The sequence below is a fragment of the Carcharhinus amblyrhynchos genome, chromosome 14 (genome assembly GCF_965287045.1).
Source record: "Carcharhinus amblyrhynchos chromosome 14, sCarAmb.v2.hapA, whole genome shotgun sequence".
Classification (NCBI taxonomy): Eukaryota; Metazoa; Chordata; class Chondrichthyes; order Carcharhiniformes; family Carcharhinidae; genus Carcharhinus; species Carcharhinus amblyrhynchos.
In genome coordinates this window covers 29,151,780-29,169,012 of record NC_137337.1, presented here as the reverse complement: position 1 = coordinate 29,169,012, position 17,233 = coordinate 29,151,780, and the positions used below count along the sequence as shown (strand labels likewise).

At 42.6% G+C, this 17,233-nt stretch overlaps 1 protein-coding gene across 3 annotated transcripts in view; it reads right to left on the bottom strand.

Annotated features, from left to right (window-relative positions):
- Nucleotides 1-15,093, bottom strand: part of LOC145352232 (brain-enriched guanylate kinase-associated protein-like) — a 38,437-nt gene extending 23,344 nt beyond the window's left edge. For 2 of the 3 annotated variants that reach the window (XM_080201972.1, XM_080201973.1), the window contains exons 1-2: nt 14,182-15,093; nt 12,876-12,904 (exon numbers count right to left, since the gene is read on the bottom strand). In XM_080201972.1, coding sequence (XP_080058098.1) covers nt 12,876-12,904; nt 14,182-14,307 — 155 coding nt within the window. In that variant the 5' untranslated portion in view covers nt 14,308-15,093. Of the gene's footprint in view, nt 1-12,875; nt 12,905-13,821; nt 13,896-14,181 lie in introns of those variants that run through there. The other variant, XM_080201974.1, reaches the window with a different exon arrangement.
- Between the last annotated feature and the right edge of the window lie 2,140 nt (nt 15,094-17,233).

Sequence of the window (17,233 nt, the reverse complement as noted above, 5' to 3'; positions counted from 1 at the left end):
CAGACAGACAAGACTGGAAAAAGATAGAAGATTTCCTTCACTGGAAGACATTAGTGAGCCAGATGGATCGCACGGTCATCATTATTGCAAGTACTTTTATATTCCATTCCCCCTGCAATAAATTATACAACACTCCATTTGCCTTTCTAATCACTTGCTGTACCTGCATACTAACTTTATGTGATTCACATACCAGGACACCCAGATCCATCTTGTATCACCAAGTTCTGCATTCTCTCTCAATTTAAATAATATTTTGCTTTCCTATTCTTCCTCCCAAAAGTTCATATTTTTCCAAATTTAGCTCACTGAATTAACCTATGTCCCTTTGAAGGCTCCTTGGGTGGAATTTTACAAGAATGATTCTAAGTGTCCAGCTAGTGTGAAAATGAGAGGGTTTTCATGCCCAATCTTATGGACTTGGACATTGAAAATATGGGCTTGACCATTTCTAGATGCTGCAGGCAGTGGGCTAGGCTTAATTCACCATTCAGCCTGCAGAAGGAGCTATTGCGCATGTGCAGACTTCTGTGTCTGCATAAGCCACATAGCAACTGCAGAGGGAGGTATTGCACATGTACAGACCTTTGATTCTGTACATGCACAATTCCACAGCAGGGATCTGAGACAGAGAGAGAAAGCTGTCAGGTCCCTGCCGTTGCAAGCATCCTCACAAGTTCTTCTCTCTACCCACCCCCCCACCAATTGCAGGAATTCATGGCCAGTTGTGAACCCGGACACTGCATAGAAATGGAGCCACCATTGCCCAGAGTAATCGTGCTTTCTTCCTCCCCACCGATGGTGGCAGCGGGCCCCCTTGCCCCCCCCCCCCCCACCCCAATTGAGCCACCCCTCCAGGCTCCATGCCTAGAGGCCCCACCTCATAAATCCTCCCATAGCCCCCATAGACACTGCCCAGTGGGCAATTCCAAGGCACCTGGTGGGCATTACCAAGGTGCCAAGCTGACAATACACAAGGGCAGCCCCCTTGCCCGCGGCCTCCCTGGGGGCCTTAATGGCCTCCAGTGCTGTCACCAAGACTATTCCCCATTCATGTGAAGCAGGTGCTTTACTCACTACAGAGAATGTCTTCTGACAAAGCCATAAAGGCAATCAAGCCCGGACAATTGAGCGCTGGGATCGCTAATGCCATAGAAATTAACATTAAGACAAATTACCATAATTTATCCAGCCTCTCACCCACTTTCTGTGAAAGGCTGACCTCACCAGAAATTGGCTGTCTTAAGTGCTGAGAATTCAAGCATGATCCCGATTTCTCAGCTCTCACGATTTTACTGACTCGTTCTGTTTATTGATGGGCCGAGCAACCCAGTGAAACCCCTGCACTTATGTCCTCTTCACAACTTACTTGCGTACCTATCGTTGTGCCACCAGCAAATTTAGCAACTATAAACTTGGTCCCTACATCCAAATCATTGATATAAATTGTAAATAGCTGAGACTCCAGATTGATCCCTGGGGCACTCCATTTGTTACACTTTGCCAACCCAAAAATAGACCCATTTACCTCAACTTTATGCTTTCTGTTAACTAACCAATCCTCTATCCCCGCTAATATGTTACTCCCTACACTAGAGATGGGCAACCAAGGCTAGTGAGGGGCTAGGAAAGTGACCCTGCTTCATGTCAGTGGACAGCAAGATTGAAATCAGGTTTGCTCACTAACCGTGACCCCATGAATAAGATTAAATGCATTTAATACAGGTTGAATATTTTTAAAGAGTTATAGAAAAATGCTTAATCATTTATATAGTAATAGAAATGTCATCAATTTCAAATTGCGAAAACAGAAGTAATATTTACACATTGAATGCAGAAGGAGTGCATGGCTGTCACAGTCACTTATCTTCGCTTTATGTGCGTATAACTTCAATTATACGGAGTGGAGAAAAGCTATGCAGAGAGAAATTATTGGAATGTGGTCTTGTGTGTGAGCAACAGTCAACAAAATGTTTCATGGGCTATATTGAGAAACCAGGTAGGCTGCATATAATCTCCAAACTGCAGCTTGCCCACTACTGCCCTACTCCTTGAGCCCTTATTTTCCAAACGATATAACGTCTTGTCAAATGCTTTCTGGAAACCAAAGTAAAGCACATCCATGAATTCCCCTTTATCCACATTGCTTGCTACCTAGAATCAAAAAATCCCTACAGTGCAGGGGTAGGGATTCAGCCCATCGAGTCTGCATCTACTCTTCGACAGAGCATTTTCCACAGTCCCTACCCCCATGCATTTACCATGGATAATTCCCCAAACCTACACATCTTAGGATGCTAGGTGGCAATTTAGCATGGCTAATCCACTTAACCTGCACATCTTTGGAGTGTGAGAGGAAATTGGAGCACCCAAAAGAAACTCACGCAGAGAAGGTGCAAACTCTGCACAGTCACCCAAGACTGGAATCGAACCTGGGTCCCTGGCGCTGTGGAGGTAGCAGTGCTAACCACTGTGCTCAAATAACTCAATGAATTAGTTAAACATAATTCCTCTTTTATAAAACCATGTTGATTCTGCCTGATTGCAGCAAGATTTTTTAAGTCCCCCACTATAACTTCCCTAATACAGACCAAAAATCCTTCATCCATACATCCAAAAATTGACCACATCCAAAAACTCAATTTTTCTAAACAGCTATGCAGTTAATTTTTATGTTAACAAAGCAGCATGTTAACAGGTAAGGGTGTGAGAGTAATATTCATAGATGATAGGTCGCGTTGGCTTAGACTAATGTAATTTAAGTAGAATTAGGCCTAATGTATATATGGTAGATTCTGAAAACTGAAAATATCTGAATACCGCAACACAATCCTCCCCATTGGTTTCAGATAAAGGAAAGTCAACCTGTAATAGATTCCAGCAATTTCTCTATGACAGCTGTTAAGCTAACAGGCCTGTACTTTCCTATTTTCTGTCTCTATTCTCATAAGAACATAAGAAATAGGAGCAGGAGTTGGCAATATGGACTCTCAAACCTGCTCTGTCATTCATGGATGATCTGATTGTGGTCTGCACTCCATTTGCCTGTTTGCTCTCACCTCCACTCCCCATAGCCCTTGATTCCCATGTAGATCAAACATCTGTCTACTTTGGCCTGGAACATAGTCAATGACGCAGCCATTCTGGGGTAGAAAATTCCAAAGACAAATATTCTGTTTTTCCCTCTAAAGTGGACAACCTCTCATTTTTGTACCCTATCTGTTAAATGTTTTACCCACTTACTTAACCTGTCTATATCCCTTTGCAAATAGAAAAAATGCTGGAAGATCTCAACAGGTCTGACAGCATCTACAGAGACAGAACAGAGCCAATGCTTTGAATCTGATACAGCTTTAGCGAAGGGTCATTTAGATTTGAAACGTTGGCTCTGTTCTCTCTTCACAGATCCTGTCAGACCTTGATAAATATGTACCTGTCAGGCAGGAAGGAAGTGGTCAAGCACTGGAACTGTGGTTTACTAAAGAAGTTGAATCTCTTGTGAAGAGGAAGAAGGAGACATATGTCAAATTGAAACGTGAAGGCTCAGTTAGGGGGCTTGAGAGTTACATGTTAGCCAGGAAGGACCTAAAGAGAGAACTAAGAAGAGCCAGGAGGGGACGTGAGAAGTCTTTGGCAGGTAGGATCAAGGAAAACCCTAAAGCTTTCTATATGTATCTCAGGAATAAAAGAATGACTTGGGTAAGATTAGGGCCAGTCAAGGACAGTAGTGGGAAGTTGTGCATGGAGTCCGAAGAGATAGGAGAGGCGATAAATGAATATTTTTCATCAGTATTCACACAAGAAAAAGACAATGTTTTTGAGGAGAATACTGAAATACAGGTTATTAGACTAGACAGGATTGAGTTCATAAGGAGGCAGTGTTATCTATTTTTGTACTTTCCAGAATTGCTAAGTCTCCTGGGTCAGATGGGATTTATCCTCAGATTCTCTGGGACACTAGGGAGGAGATTGCAGAGCCTTTGGCTTTGATCTTTAGGTTGTCATTGTCTAGAGGAATAGTGCCAGAAGACTAGATGATAGCAAATGTTGTCTCCTTGTTCAAGAAAGGGAGTAGAGACAACCCTGGTAATTATAGACCACTGAGCCTTACTTCTGTTATGGGCAAAGTTTTGGAAAGGATTATAAGAGATAGGATTTATAATCATCTAGAAAGGAATAATTTGATTAGGGATAGTCAACACAGTTTTGTGAAAGATAGGCCGTGCCTCACAAACCTTATTGAATTCTTTGAGAAGGTGACCAAAGAGACGGATGAGGGTAACACAGTTGATGTGGTGTACATGGATTTCAGTAAAGCATTTGAAAATGTTCCCCACAGTAAGCTATTGCAGAAGATACGGAGGCATGGGATTGAGGGTGATTTAGCGATTTGGATCAGAAATTGGCTAGCTGTAAGAAGACAGAGGGTAGTGGTTGATGAGAAATGTTCATCCTGGAGTTCAGTTACTAACAATGTACCACAAGGATCAGTTCTGGGGCCACTGCTGTTTGTCATTTTTATAAATTACCTGGATGACGGCATAGATGTATGGCTTAGTAAATTTGCGGATGATGCTAAAGTCGGTGGAGCTATGGATGGTGCAGAAGGATGTTGCAGGTTACAGAGGGACATAGATAAGCTGCAGAGCTGGGTTGAAAGGTGGCAAATGGAATGTGGAAAAGTGTGAAGTCATTCACTTTGGAAGGAGTAACAGGAATACAGACTACTGGGCTAATGGTAAGATACTTGGTAGTGTGGGTGAGCAGAGAGATCTTCGTGTCCATGTGCATAGATCCCTGAAAGTTGGCACCCAGGTTGATAAGGTTGTTAAGAAGCTGTACAGTGTGTTAGCTTTTATTGGTAGGGGATTTGCGTTTCGGAGCCATGAGGTCATGTTGCAGCTGTACAAAACTCTGGTGTGGCCGCACTTGGAATATTGCGTACAGTTCTGGTCGCTGCATTATAGGAAGGATGTGAAAGCATTGGAAAGGATGCAGAGGAGATTTACCAGGATGTTGCCTGGTATGATGAAGCTCTTACGAGGAAAGGCTAAGGGACTTGAGGCTGTTTTCATTAGAGGGAAGAAGGTTAATAGAAGCATATAAGATGATCAGAGGATTAGATAGGGTGGACATTGAGAGTCTTTTTCCTCAGATGGAGATGGCTAGCACAAGGGGACATATCTTTAAATTGAGGGGTGATAGATAAAGGACAGATGTCAGAGGTAGGTTCTTTACTCAGAAAGTAGTAAGGGCATGGAATGCTCTGCCTGCAACAGTAGTGGACTCACCAACATTAAGAGCATTTAAATGGTCATTGGATAAACATAAGGATGATGTTGGAATAGAGTAGGTTAGATGGGCTTTAGACTGGTTTCACAAGTCCATGAAACATCGAGGGCTGATGGGCCTGTACTGCACTGTAATGTTCTATGTTCTATATTCTATGACCTGCTGAGACTTTCCAGCATTTTCTGTTTTTGTTTCAGATTCCAGCACCTGCAGTGTTTTGCCTTTATCCCTTTCCAAACACTTTGGCTCAGATTTCCATGCCAGCAATCATGTAGGAAAGGAGGTGGGAGATTTAAAAATGATAGACAGGACCTGATTCTAGGATTTCTGCCCCCATTCCTGGTGCCCTCAATTTTCAATGGCATGAGAAAATTGCCAGCTCTACTTGTGAAGTAGCACTAGCTTCTGTATGACTCATGGTTCATAGCCCACCAGAGGATTCAGGAATCATAATTTGGATTTGGGAATCTTTTGAAAGGTAAGGTCAGAAGGCCTTACCCATGTCCCATCCATGACAATGCATGCCCTCTGCCCACACCCCCCCACACCCTGCCCCATGCTAACTCATTTCATTTCCATGTCCATGTCCATTCATCCATAATGCACTATGTACAGAACCAGTGAACCCTGTAGTAATTGCAGAAGGACTGAAAAATGCACTTACAGTTTTCTTTTTAAAAAAATGTTGTTTCTACAATCCTTGCGAAGTGCCATTTAATCAGGCTTTTAAAGAATCTACAACAGCTGCCATTAGCCTTTGACACCTTTTTATCATGTGCAAATAAACAGTGATCCACTGAGTTTATTGTAACATAAGCTGCCAATCAGGCTAAGTTTTCCCTTTTCCCCAGCTGTGTCAATAACATAAAACTTTTTATGGGAGTCTGGGCTCTCAGCCAAGTCTCATTATGCATTATCCTCTGTTAATAGAATTAGCTGACCTCCTTTTCCTGGTTTTACACCTTTCCAAAATGTCAACTATTTTAAAATATTGAGTTCCTAGCCTTGGTCACATTGCAACTGCATCTCCACAATAGCTATCATGGCAACTTACTTCATAAGAACATAAGAAATAGGAGCAGGAGTAGGCCATCTAGCCCTTCGAGCCTGCCCCGCCATTCAATAAGATCATGGCTGATCTGTCGTGGCTCAGTTCCACATTCCCGCCCTTTCCCCATAACCCTTAATCCCCTCGCTTATCAAAAGCCCATCAACCCGCGTCTTAAAAATATTTAGCGAGGCAGCCTCCACCACTTCAGCGGGCAGAGAATTCCAGAGATTCACCACCCTTTGAGTGAAGAAGTTCCTCCTCAACTCCGTTCTAAACCGTCCCCCCCTTTATCTTGAGGCTGTGCCCCCTAGTCCTACTGTCCTTTCTGAGCGGGAAGAGTCTCTCCACCTCTATCCTATCCATCCCATTCATCATCTTATATGTCTCAATGAGATCTCCCCTCATTCTTCTAAACTCTAACAAGTACAAGCCTAGTTTATTCAGCCTCTCCTCATAGCTCAACCCCCTCGACTCCGGTATCAGCCTAGTAAACCTCCTCTGCACTCCCTCCAAGGCCAAAATATCCTTGCGTAAGTGCAGCGACCAAAACTGCACACAGTACTCCAGCTGCGGCCTCACCAATGCCCTATACAGCTGCAGCAAGACCTCCCTACTTTTATATTCAATCCCCCTCGCGACGTGTGTCCGGGAACTCATTTGAGCTATCAATTCATCTATCTTTGTGCGCAGCATTTATAACTTCAGTTAAAAAGCCTTTAATTCTGTCTTTTCATCATTTTCTCTACTCTTTCCTAATTGTTCTGCACTCTTGTTTCTATGCTCTGCCCCTTCCTGATATACTCTGCTTATCAATTCCCATATCACTATCCTATACTACTGCCTTGTTTCTTTCTCATTAACCTTATGTTGTGTGACCCCTCCACCCCTTTCTACTATTTAGCATTTAATTTTGATGGAATTAAATCCAGAATTCTGTTTTATTCATAACTGACAAAGGTCACATTGTTTCTTATCTACTTTCATATCCAAATGCTTTTCAGCTTAAAACTTTTGCATTCTTTTGGTCACGTTGTCATAGTGGTTGTGTGTGTCCAGAGCATTATTAATACTATTATTAATAGTAATATATTAACAAAGAACAAAGAACAACCCAGCACGGGAAACAGGCCCTTCGGCCCAACGAGCCCGCGCCGCCGCATCGCCCTACACCTATTCTACCCTGCATGTCTACGAATGGGACCCTACTCAGTCAGATTCAGGGAAGAAATAGTGTCAATTTGGTGGAAACCAATTAGCCTAAGAGCACATCTTTGGGGTGTGGGAGGAAACCGGAGCGCCCGGAGGAAACCCACGCAACCACAGGGAGAATGCGCAAACTCCCACAGACACAGGCCCAAATCCATGTATCTGCACAGCTAGCAGTGCTAGTCACTGAGCTGTTGCGGTGCCCGTCTATCGGTCCAGGATCAAGCACACACACCGACATGAAGTACTAGGCCACTCCTGGACTTCCAAGAGCAGCCCACGCACAACCTGCCGTGTGCATGCCCCTCGCTTGACACGAGGTGGACCTCCACCTGTGGAATAAAGACAAAACATATTAGTTATACAGCCTGCCCTTCCGGTGTCTCCCGAGGTTTACCCTATTTAATAGCCCCTACCATATCCCTCCATTCCCGTTTCACTCATATGCCTATCTAACTGCATCTTAAACGAGTCCAACGTGCCTGCCTCCACCACCCTACTCGGTAGCGCATTCCAGACCCCCACAACTCTCTGTGTAAAGAACCTTCCTCTTACCTCCAAATTATACCTCCCCCCCCTCACCCTTAATTGATGACCTCTTGTGTTCGTACCCAGTCTAGGGAGCAGTCTCTCACTATTAACTCTATCTATTCCCTTCAGTATCTTATATACCTCTATCATGTCCCCTCTCAATCTCCTTCTTTCCAAGGAGAATAGCCCCAGTCTCTTCAGTCTCTCCTCGTAACCCAGTCCCCCCATGCCAGGCAACATCCTGGTAAACCTCCTCTGCACCCTTTCCAGAGACTCCACGTCCTTCCGGTAATAAGGTGACCAGAACTGGACGCAGTACTCCAAATGCGGTCTAACCAACGTTCTGTATAACTGAAGCATTAGACGGCAGCTTTTATACTCTAAGCCCCTTCCTATAAAGGCTAACATCCCATAAGCCTTCCTAACAACGTTCTCCACTTGTGACACAACCTTCATGGATTTGTGGACCTGCACTCCCAGGTCTCTCTGTACATCTATACTCCTAATCGGCCTACCTTTTATCACATAACTCCTCTCTGCATTATTCCTTCCAAAATGCATCACCTCGCATTTGTCAGGATTAAATGCCATCTGCCACCTATCTGCCCACTGCACCAACCTATCTATATCCTGTTGTATCACCTGACAATCCAGCTCTGTACCCGCCAACCCTGCCATCTTGGTGTCATCAGCAAACTTGCTGATCACACCACCTACTCCCTCTTCTAAGTCATTTATGTAGACTACAAAGAGGAGAGGTCCCAGTACCGAGCCCTGCGGCACACCACTGGTCACTGGCCTCCAGCCCGACAAGGTACCCTCCACAACTACCCTCTGTCTCCTATTTCCCAACCAGTTCTCAATCCACCTAACTACCTGGCCTCGTATCCCATGCGCCTTAACCTTTTCTACCAGCCTACCGTGAGGGACTTTGTCAAACGCCTTACTGAAATCCATGTAGATGACATCAACGGCTCTCCCATCGTCAACCGTTTTTGTCACCTCCTCAAAGAATTCCATCAGATTCGTAAGGCAAGACCTCCCTCTAACAAAGCCATGTTGCGTATCCCTAATCAGATCGCAACGCTCCAAATGCTCATACATCCTACCCCTAAGTATTTTTTCCATTAACTTCCCTACCACCGACGTCAAACTCACTGGCCTATAATTCCCAGGGTTATCCCTACTACCTTTTTTGAACAACGGGACCACATTTGCTACCCTCCAGTCTTCTGGGACCTCACCTGTGTCCAAAGAAGAGACAAAGATGTGCGCCAGAGGCCCAGCAATTTCATCTTTCGCCTCCCTAAGCAGCCTGGGATAAATACCATCAGGCCCCGGAGCTTTATCCGCTATATTATTATTATCACATTGCATTATTTAGGCTAACAAAACTCTGTTCCTTAGCTGCAACTTTTACTGAAAATCAATTGTGCTTTGTATTGAATGTTATAGAATCATAGAATTCCTACAGTAGAGAAGGAGGCCATTTGACCCATTCAGTCTGTATCAATCACAATCCCACCCAGGTCCATTCTCATAACCCCACATAATTAGCCTACTAATTACCCTGACACTAGCATGGACAATTAACCTAATCCGCACATCTTTGGGCAATGGGAGGAAACCAGAGCAGACACAGGGAGAATGAGACAGTGACCTGAGGTTGGAATTGAACTCAGGTCCCTGGCGCTGTGAGGAAACAGTGCTAACCACTGTGCCCCCGCGCCACTTCAAATACCTTTTGGTCCCATGTCAAATAAATGCAGAAAAATGTCTCCTTCGAGCCATACTGAAAGAAATAACATAAAACTCACTTCAAGGTCTTCAGAGTTTACTATTAGGAAGCAGATAAGAAAGTCACTCACTGAATTGTAGAATATTAATACTGGTGGCTATAGTCCCTGAAATTCCATGACACTGTGTCTCTACGGGTCTAAAAGCTTTGTTTTAGGTTCCACAAGATTTTAGAGTTAAAAGGAACAACTGTTTGCTGTAATTCCCTGATGTGGAAACTTGTTATTAAATCTTTGCATACTCTATTTTGCATATGTTTATATACAATTTTGCCTCATTTGAAATATTTTTATTCCATCCTGCATTCAATTTGCTAATTTGTAATTTTTTCTGTAATGTCAATATTCCTATCTTCTTATGGCACATTATCTGAAAAGAAATATATTGGATTATTGCCTCTTAGAGCTACACAACAATCTGAGATTTTCTTATAAAGGGTTTCCGCTGCATTTCAATGAAGTTACAGTGGTGGGATGTGAGTTCTGAACATATTTTCAGCCTACACTTTTAGTTATCGTTTCATAGATAATGTGTTGTTGGCTAAGCTAGCACTTTGATTGCCCACTCCACTTGCCCTTGAGAAGGAGGTGGTGAACTGCCTTCATGGTCTGCTGCCATCAGAACAAACAATGCTTGCAGACTTCACCTTCTTTCATCTCATGACCCACACCTCCAATATTGGTCATATATCTACAGTACCTCTTTGTTGATTGCTGGAGTTTATTAGAACCCGTACCATCAGCTTAATCCATTCAGATTCATCAATCAAATGTGTATTGGACCTGTCCTTTATTTGCCTTATTTCCTACCCTTTTCTATTAAGGAAAAATTAACAAAGCTAATTTAATAAAACCCAGCATCATTTCTGGAAATCTGTATATTATAAGCATGATATGCACAATAATGCTGCAGCAGTGTGGTATATTTACATATCAATATTCACTTTTTAGAAAAATTTTAAAAACTTAAAAGTCAATCCATAAGCAGCAAAGATATCCTTTGCGTTTCCTTTCTTTTAAATGGGACTGTCTATCAACAGGACTTCCCTGATAATATCTCAGCATAATTTGTAAATAAGACATAGATCAATGCCAACCAGTTCCTCTTCTGTGTTTGCCAGTGATTGTATAATTTGGTGAAAATTTAAAGAACTTGTTTTTCTTTCCATTGAATAAACAATTATACTGCTACATTTCATTAAATTAGATATTTGTGTCCAATAATTGATAGCTAGAGATTAATGAAGTAAAATTTCATCTTGTCCTGCTCTTTGAGCAGGGAATTGTAACTCGCAACCATATGCTGGATCCACTAGAGGTGGGCATCAGGAAAACTTAATGCTCCCATCTCATTTATCTAATTGTAGAATGAGACTAGGTAGGTTTTTTACTTGCAGGTGCCTTTGCAAACAGCGTTGTATTAAGGAAATGGAGTGCAATAAGTGTGTTTTTCTTAAAGGCAGTATCTCCCTCTTAAAGGAACGGTGCTGAACAGTGTTGTTGGAATTTAAAACATGGAAAATGGATCGCTGAGGCAGAGAGAGGGTTTCAGAGTCACAGATACAGCACAGGTTAGTGGTGATGTTTGGAAGGGGAGAGATGGTGAGGTTCCACAGAAAGGTGGGAGTCAGGAGGCCTTCAATCCACCCTCGGATAGAATATCAGCTTTTGGAATCTGTACCCATGCACCTGTCAGCAGTATCACAAGAAGTGTAATGATCTCATTCAGGTGGTCAACATCACTGAATGGATCTTCACCTGACATCTCCTGTGTACTGTACCGCCAACCACTCTTATCTCTCAATCATGCCCTCCTACCCATTAATCTGGTAGCAACACATTCTGGCACTCATGACTCAGGGAACACATCCAGACAATTCTTTCTCATCTGGCAATGCTGCCAGTGTCACATCAGCTGCTCGCTGCCTTCACATCCCTCCAGATATTCTGCAGTGGTGTGTATATCACCCAAACTTAACGCTACACAATCACTGACATCTGGTAAGACATGATGGCAATGACCAAAGGGGATAACCAAAAGGGATAAAGGAAGCCCGAAACTTCTGAACCTTATGGAGGAGATGACTGCCAGCATCATGGGGTTGACTGCAACAGAACCCGTAACATCTGGCATCATTCAGGATGACTGCGTTTTAATCTCTTTCTCAACACACTCTTTTTCTGCCAATTGCCATAATGAGCATGCTTCTGATGGCGTGACCATGAGGCCTCTATCCCTCTTCCCTCCCCTCTATTTCCCATCCACCCTTCATACCAACACTCTCCTTCCAATTTTGCTGCATGGACCTGCATGATACAGACTGGGTATCTTGACGTTGTATCACCTTAGCGTTTCCTCACAGCCTTCTGGTAACTGGCACAAACTCTGTTCTCAAGAGCAAACAATGCTTTGCCTCAGTACTATGGAACTGAAAATCCCAGCTGTCGGGTTTATCATCTAAAATTCTGAAAGCCATCCATCATGCTCACTTATTTTCAATTCAATTCAATTGTGAATTTTATCCACACATTTAGAGCAAATTAATAAAAGCATGCAACAGACTGCGCACTTATCAGCTACCTTTGAAATATTTTTTTCAAACCTCAGGAGACCTTTGTTCATTTATCAAGAAACACTAAATATGACATTTGCATTGAAGGAAAAAAGTTAAGGAAATTCAATACTCTAAACATTAAAGTTGATACTTAAACAAAAATCTAAATTATGATTTGAATATATAGCAATTGTGAATATCCATGAAAGTTTAAAAATTCTGCTTCCAGGTTAGTAATTTAAGATGCTGGGATTGGAAAGTCAGCACAACCTGAACACTTCATAATTAACAGCAGTAGGGAAAGAAGCCAAGTTCTAAATTATGCTTTTACCCTGTCACCTCCCTTAAACATTATGTGACTATAACTTTATTCCATCGAGATATTTTCAATTATAATTATCTGCTTAGGTATGAAGTGCTAAAATTAGCAACAGATTAACATACCTTATTTTCTCCATTTTGGCAGCTGGAACCTGAAGGAAAATTAAATTAGGAAAATACTGAAGGCTTTGTAAAGATACTCACGCACACTTTGAGAAGGTCATTTGGAAAGGGTTTAAAATGATAAATGTTTCTAAATCTGTAACAAATCCATCCACATGAGTAAGCATTATTAACGTAGGAACGATGCACAGTTCACTCATTGGGTCTACAGTTGTGATATAACTGAATAAATCAGAGCTTGGGCATTACAAAATAGCTCAATAGGTATTGAAAAGATTCTGTCTGTAGAAATATATGCATAGCCAGGGGGATTAAGCAAAGTAGAAAACGTTTTTGGGAGAAGGCAGGAAAGGAATATACTATCATGGAATACAATAGCACTGGGACAAATAGAATTTTTCTGTTTTTTTGTTATCTTTTCAAATAAGAATCTTTAATCTTTTGTAATTATGCTATAAATACCTGCCATTTTAAATATTGACAGGCATGGTTTTATTGAATTTATTCAACATTCAGACAGTGGATAAGAAAAAAAGGCAGTGGTGTGCATCCAATCCACTAGTGCTTATTTTGTGCTTTCACCAATGATGGATTTTCTCCACAGAGTCAATTTTAATTCCAATGCAGCATGGACAGTCTGCTCATTGAGACATTGCTTAACCAGACATTGCATAACCAGTCATAGAGGTTTACAGCGTGGAAACAGGCCCTTCGGCCCAAATTGTCCACGCCACCCTTTTTTTAAAACTCCTAAGCTAATCCCAATTGCACGCATTTGGCCCATATCCCTCTACACCCATCGTATCCATGTAACTATCTAAATGCTTTTGAAAAGACAAAACTGTACCCGCCTCTACTACTATCTCTGGCAGCTTGTTCCAGACAGTCACCACCGTCTGTGTGAAAAAAATGCCCCCCGGATACTTTTGCATCTCTCCTCTCTCACCTTAAATCTATGTCCTCTACCCAGCGAACGGCTCATCCCGAATGGATGGTAATGATGGAAGTCTGGGTGGAGTGGGGGAAGTTGAAATCTCAGAGAGGGAGTGCATCAACCAAGGTTATCCTAAAATGGAAATTGGGCTGTCATGTGTGTTAAAGGATGCTGATTGGCATATTGAAAGGAGCCTACCCACTTTTGTGTTTTGGTCTCTTAACAGTATGCCCCTCTATAAATGGCAATACACATAGAATTGACATTAAGTGAAGCAATTAGACTACCAGACTCATTTTCAGAGAATTATCAGCCCATTAATGCTGATTTTTGACAAGCTAAAACTCCCCCATTATTGTTGTCAGAACTTACTATGTTAATATTTCCAGGTAAGGATGAAGACATGGATTTGAAGAAAGTGCTGTTTGGAGATGGCATTAGCCGTATGACAATCAGTGGTCTTGTTCTACTTGAATTTTTGAAGGCTTTCTGCTCCATGCCAGTGCAGCTGTCCCATGGATAAGTTTTTTTCCAATGAGCCGACCTCTCCTGTACAGACTTCGCTTTTGATTCAGTCTGTGTCTGTCTCTCGTTGGATGTTTCCCTTGCACTCTGGCTGCTTGGTGAATATGCTATATGTCTTGAAGGCCCACCGTAAATGAACTGGCTGAGATGAGTTCTATACTTTTTGAGGTTTTAGCTTCTCTGAGTCCAGAAAATACTTTGTTTTCACCAGCAGCTCGGTTTCTGTCCATTTGCTCTAGCAAGAGCTTTGACTCATCACAAAAAAAATGGTGCTGAATGGTGTTGTACGTTGCAACCTCTGCTCTTGGCTCTTCCTGGATGGACATCACATCACTTTCTGCACCTTCTATTTAAAACTGTAAATTAATCAAATTTTCTAAAATGCTGAATGTTTATCTCTAATCCATCGTTGTGAATATCAAAGCAGTCTTTACGTGGGCAGTGATGGTTTGGACAGCAATCCCTTCCTGATGTGGGGAACGGCCTCCCAGGGAAAACTCTCTTCACTGTCCACTGTCAGAATGGAAGGCAGGGGAAAACAGACACAACTCTGATTTTTTTCATTGTCTGCTGCGTGTTGTTTTGAATGGCTGACAGGTGGATCACTTTGTGTCCTCAGGGTAGTATCTAAGCTCCTGGGTATTTGTCAGCAGAAACATCTGATCGGCCATCACTTGAATTAATCCTTGTTTGAAGTGCCCCAAGAATGATAATCTGGCTTTCACAACTGGCCCATCATTGATGGCGATGTTGAAGCAATGTGATTTGATGTCCCTATGTCACAATCATTTGGTTTCCTGAAGCAAGCAGACAAAACAATAGCAGAAACGTCCTGTTTTAATCTGACACCTAATTTCCGCCAATCTGCATTCAGGCTAAATGCCTAGTTCCAAAACATGAGCAATCAATTGTAACAGCAAATTACTTTTGCAGTTAGACGAGTGAGTCAACTGAATCAATGCTCGGTGCATTAAAACATGGCAGCTTTTCAAGGACACTGAACATTCTGCATAGACACTTCACACTAAATTGATTAGAACAGTCACATGATATTCTGGTGTGCCTGACGTTGAAAGAGGATGATATAAGTCAATTTTTAATTTTGGAATTATAGATTAGCATGCCCTACTTTGTGAGTGTTCATTGGACATGACAGCAAGTCTCTTGGGGATGTTCTAACTTGCTTCGGAGTTCAATTATAAAGCCATTTAGAAGCCTTGTTTTGAAGAGAAAGAGACTTAATCCTACCCAGCTAAATATTCTTTGAGCACAAATGAGATGAGCAATCAATTCAGAAAACTCCATGTCAATTTTCCCTGACAGTAATTGTGAACTCACAAGTCATAGAATGTGCCTAGAATTGTAATCAGTGCTTTATGATAAATGAGTTGCAGTGGTTTCTAGAGTAGCTTAATACACAGTGCTTAAGATATAATGAGTGCTGAAGCAATTCTCCCAAACAATGATTGCAATTTGCACTTTGGGCATATTTAAATAGTGGTGAATGGTGCAGGGAGATGGTCCTGAGGGTGGCGAAACTCAGCTACTGCTACAAGAACCAGGCCTAGGCTACTTTAATTCTTCACTTAAATCCTTGTTGGTCAATTCCCACCCATTGGGAAACAAAGAATTATTGTGCAGCCTGGCAGCTGCCCACCAACATCTTTTGTCCGGGAAAGAGTAGCGAGCCTATGGAAAGCAGGGTCTATGTTTTCCATTTGGGACCCAGAACAGTATTCCAGCTGCACTTGGCCATACCAAAGAAAAGCCTTTGTGTCCCAGGCTTCCCTGCCATGAAAGTGACAGCTTTCCCACTCAGGCTGTTGGCTGCCGATAATATACAGAGCATATAAAACAAGAAACAGCTTAAGATTGGAATGCTGGGATCTTGCCAGGTAAGTAAGCGGTTTGGTTTTACCCTGTTACTGCCGGGTTGATTAGATTAAAATTATCTCTAAAATCATTAGAAATATTGAAAAAAGAAGCAGGAGTAGGCCATTCGGCCCCTGGAGCCTGCTCTGCCATTCATTGTGTTCATTGCTGATCACCAAATTCATATTCTAATCCCACCTTTCTCCCATATCCCTTGATTGCTTTAGCCACAAGAGCTACATCTAATTTCTTCTTGTAAGCTCTGACTTCAGGGGCAGCATTTTCCGTTCTGGAATACGGGATGTGTGGCAGTAGCAACAATAAGATGGCTGGTTAACTACAATCTTGCATTGTTCAGATTATATATATGTGAGGATCTTGGTGAATCTCGCGGCAGAGCAGGCAAGAAGTCATCATCCCCGCCTCTACTTCAAGGCCCTGGTGCCATTTAAAGGGCACACAGGCAGTCATTCACTCACTTCAAGCCAGGAGCTCCAGATTATTTGTCCAGAATGTGCCAGAGAGACAATGGCCGATATTTTACGACTTTGCTCAATTCCCACCCATTGGGAAACAAAGAATTATTGTGCAGCCTGGCTGGTAAAAACTCCACTCGAGGCCAATGGAGAATTCCGTTCTGCGAGCCTCACCTGTCCTGATCCTGGAGTGGGTGAAGCGGTAAAATTCCAGTCAGTATGTGGCCCCACAGTTCAGCGATGACTTCCTGCATCTTCTCCAGGCCGTCCAGGAAAGGTGGGAGGTCCTGTTTCCCAGAGATGGTAGCAAGAGACTCCCCATGTGAGCACAGTGGCCTGGGAAGAGGCCACAGTGGAGGTTGTTGCTCCTGGGATCCACACAAAAAAAAACTACCCAGCAGTGCCAAAAAGGACTTTGGTGTTGCACATTCCAGACTCTGCTTGGGGACCATTATCTGGTGGGCACATTACTGACATGGGTTCACAGCTGATTGAGGAAGTGACAACTGTACCTCTGACACTCAGAGACCAGGCCCATGCTGAGCTCATGC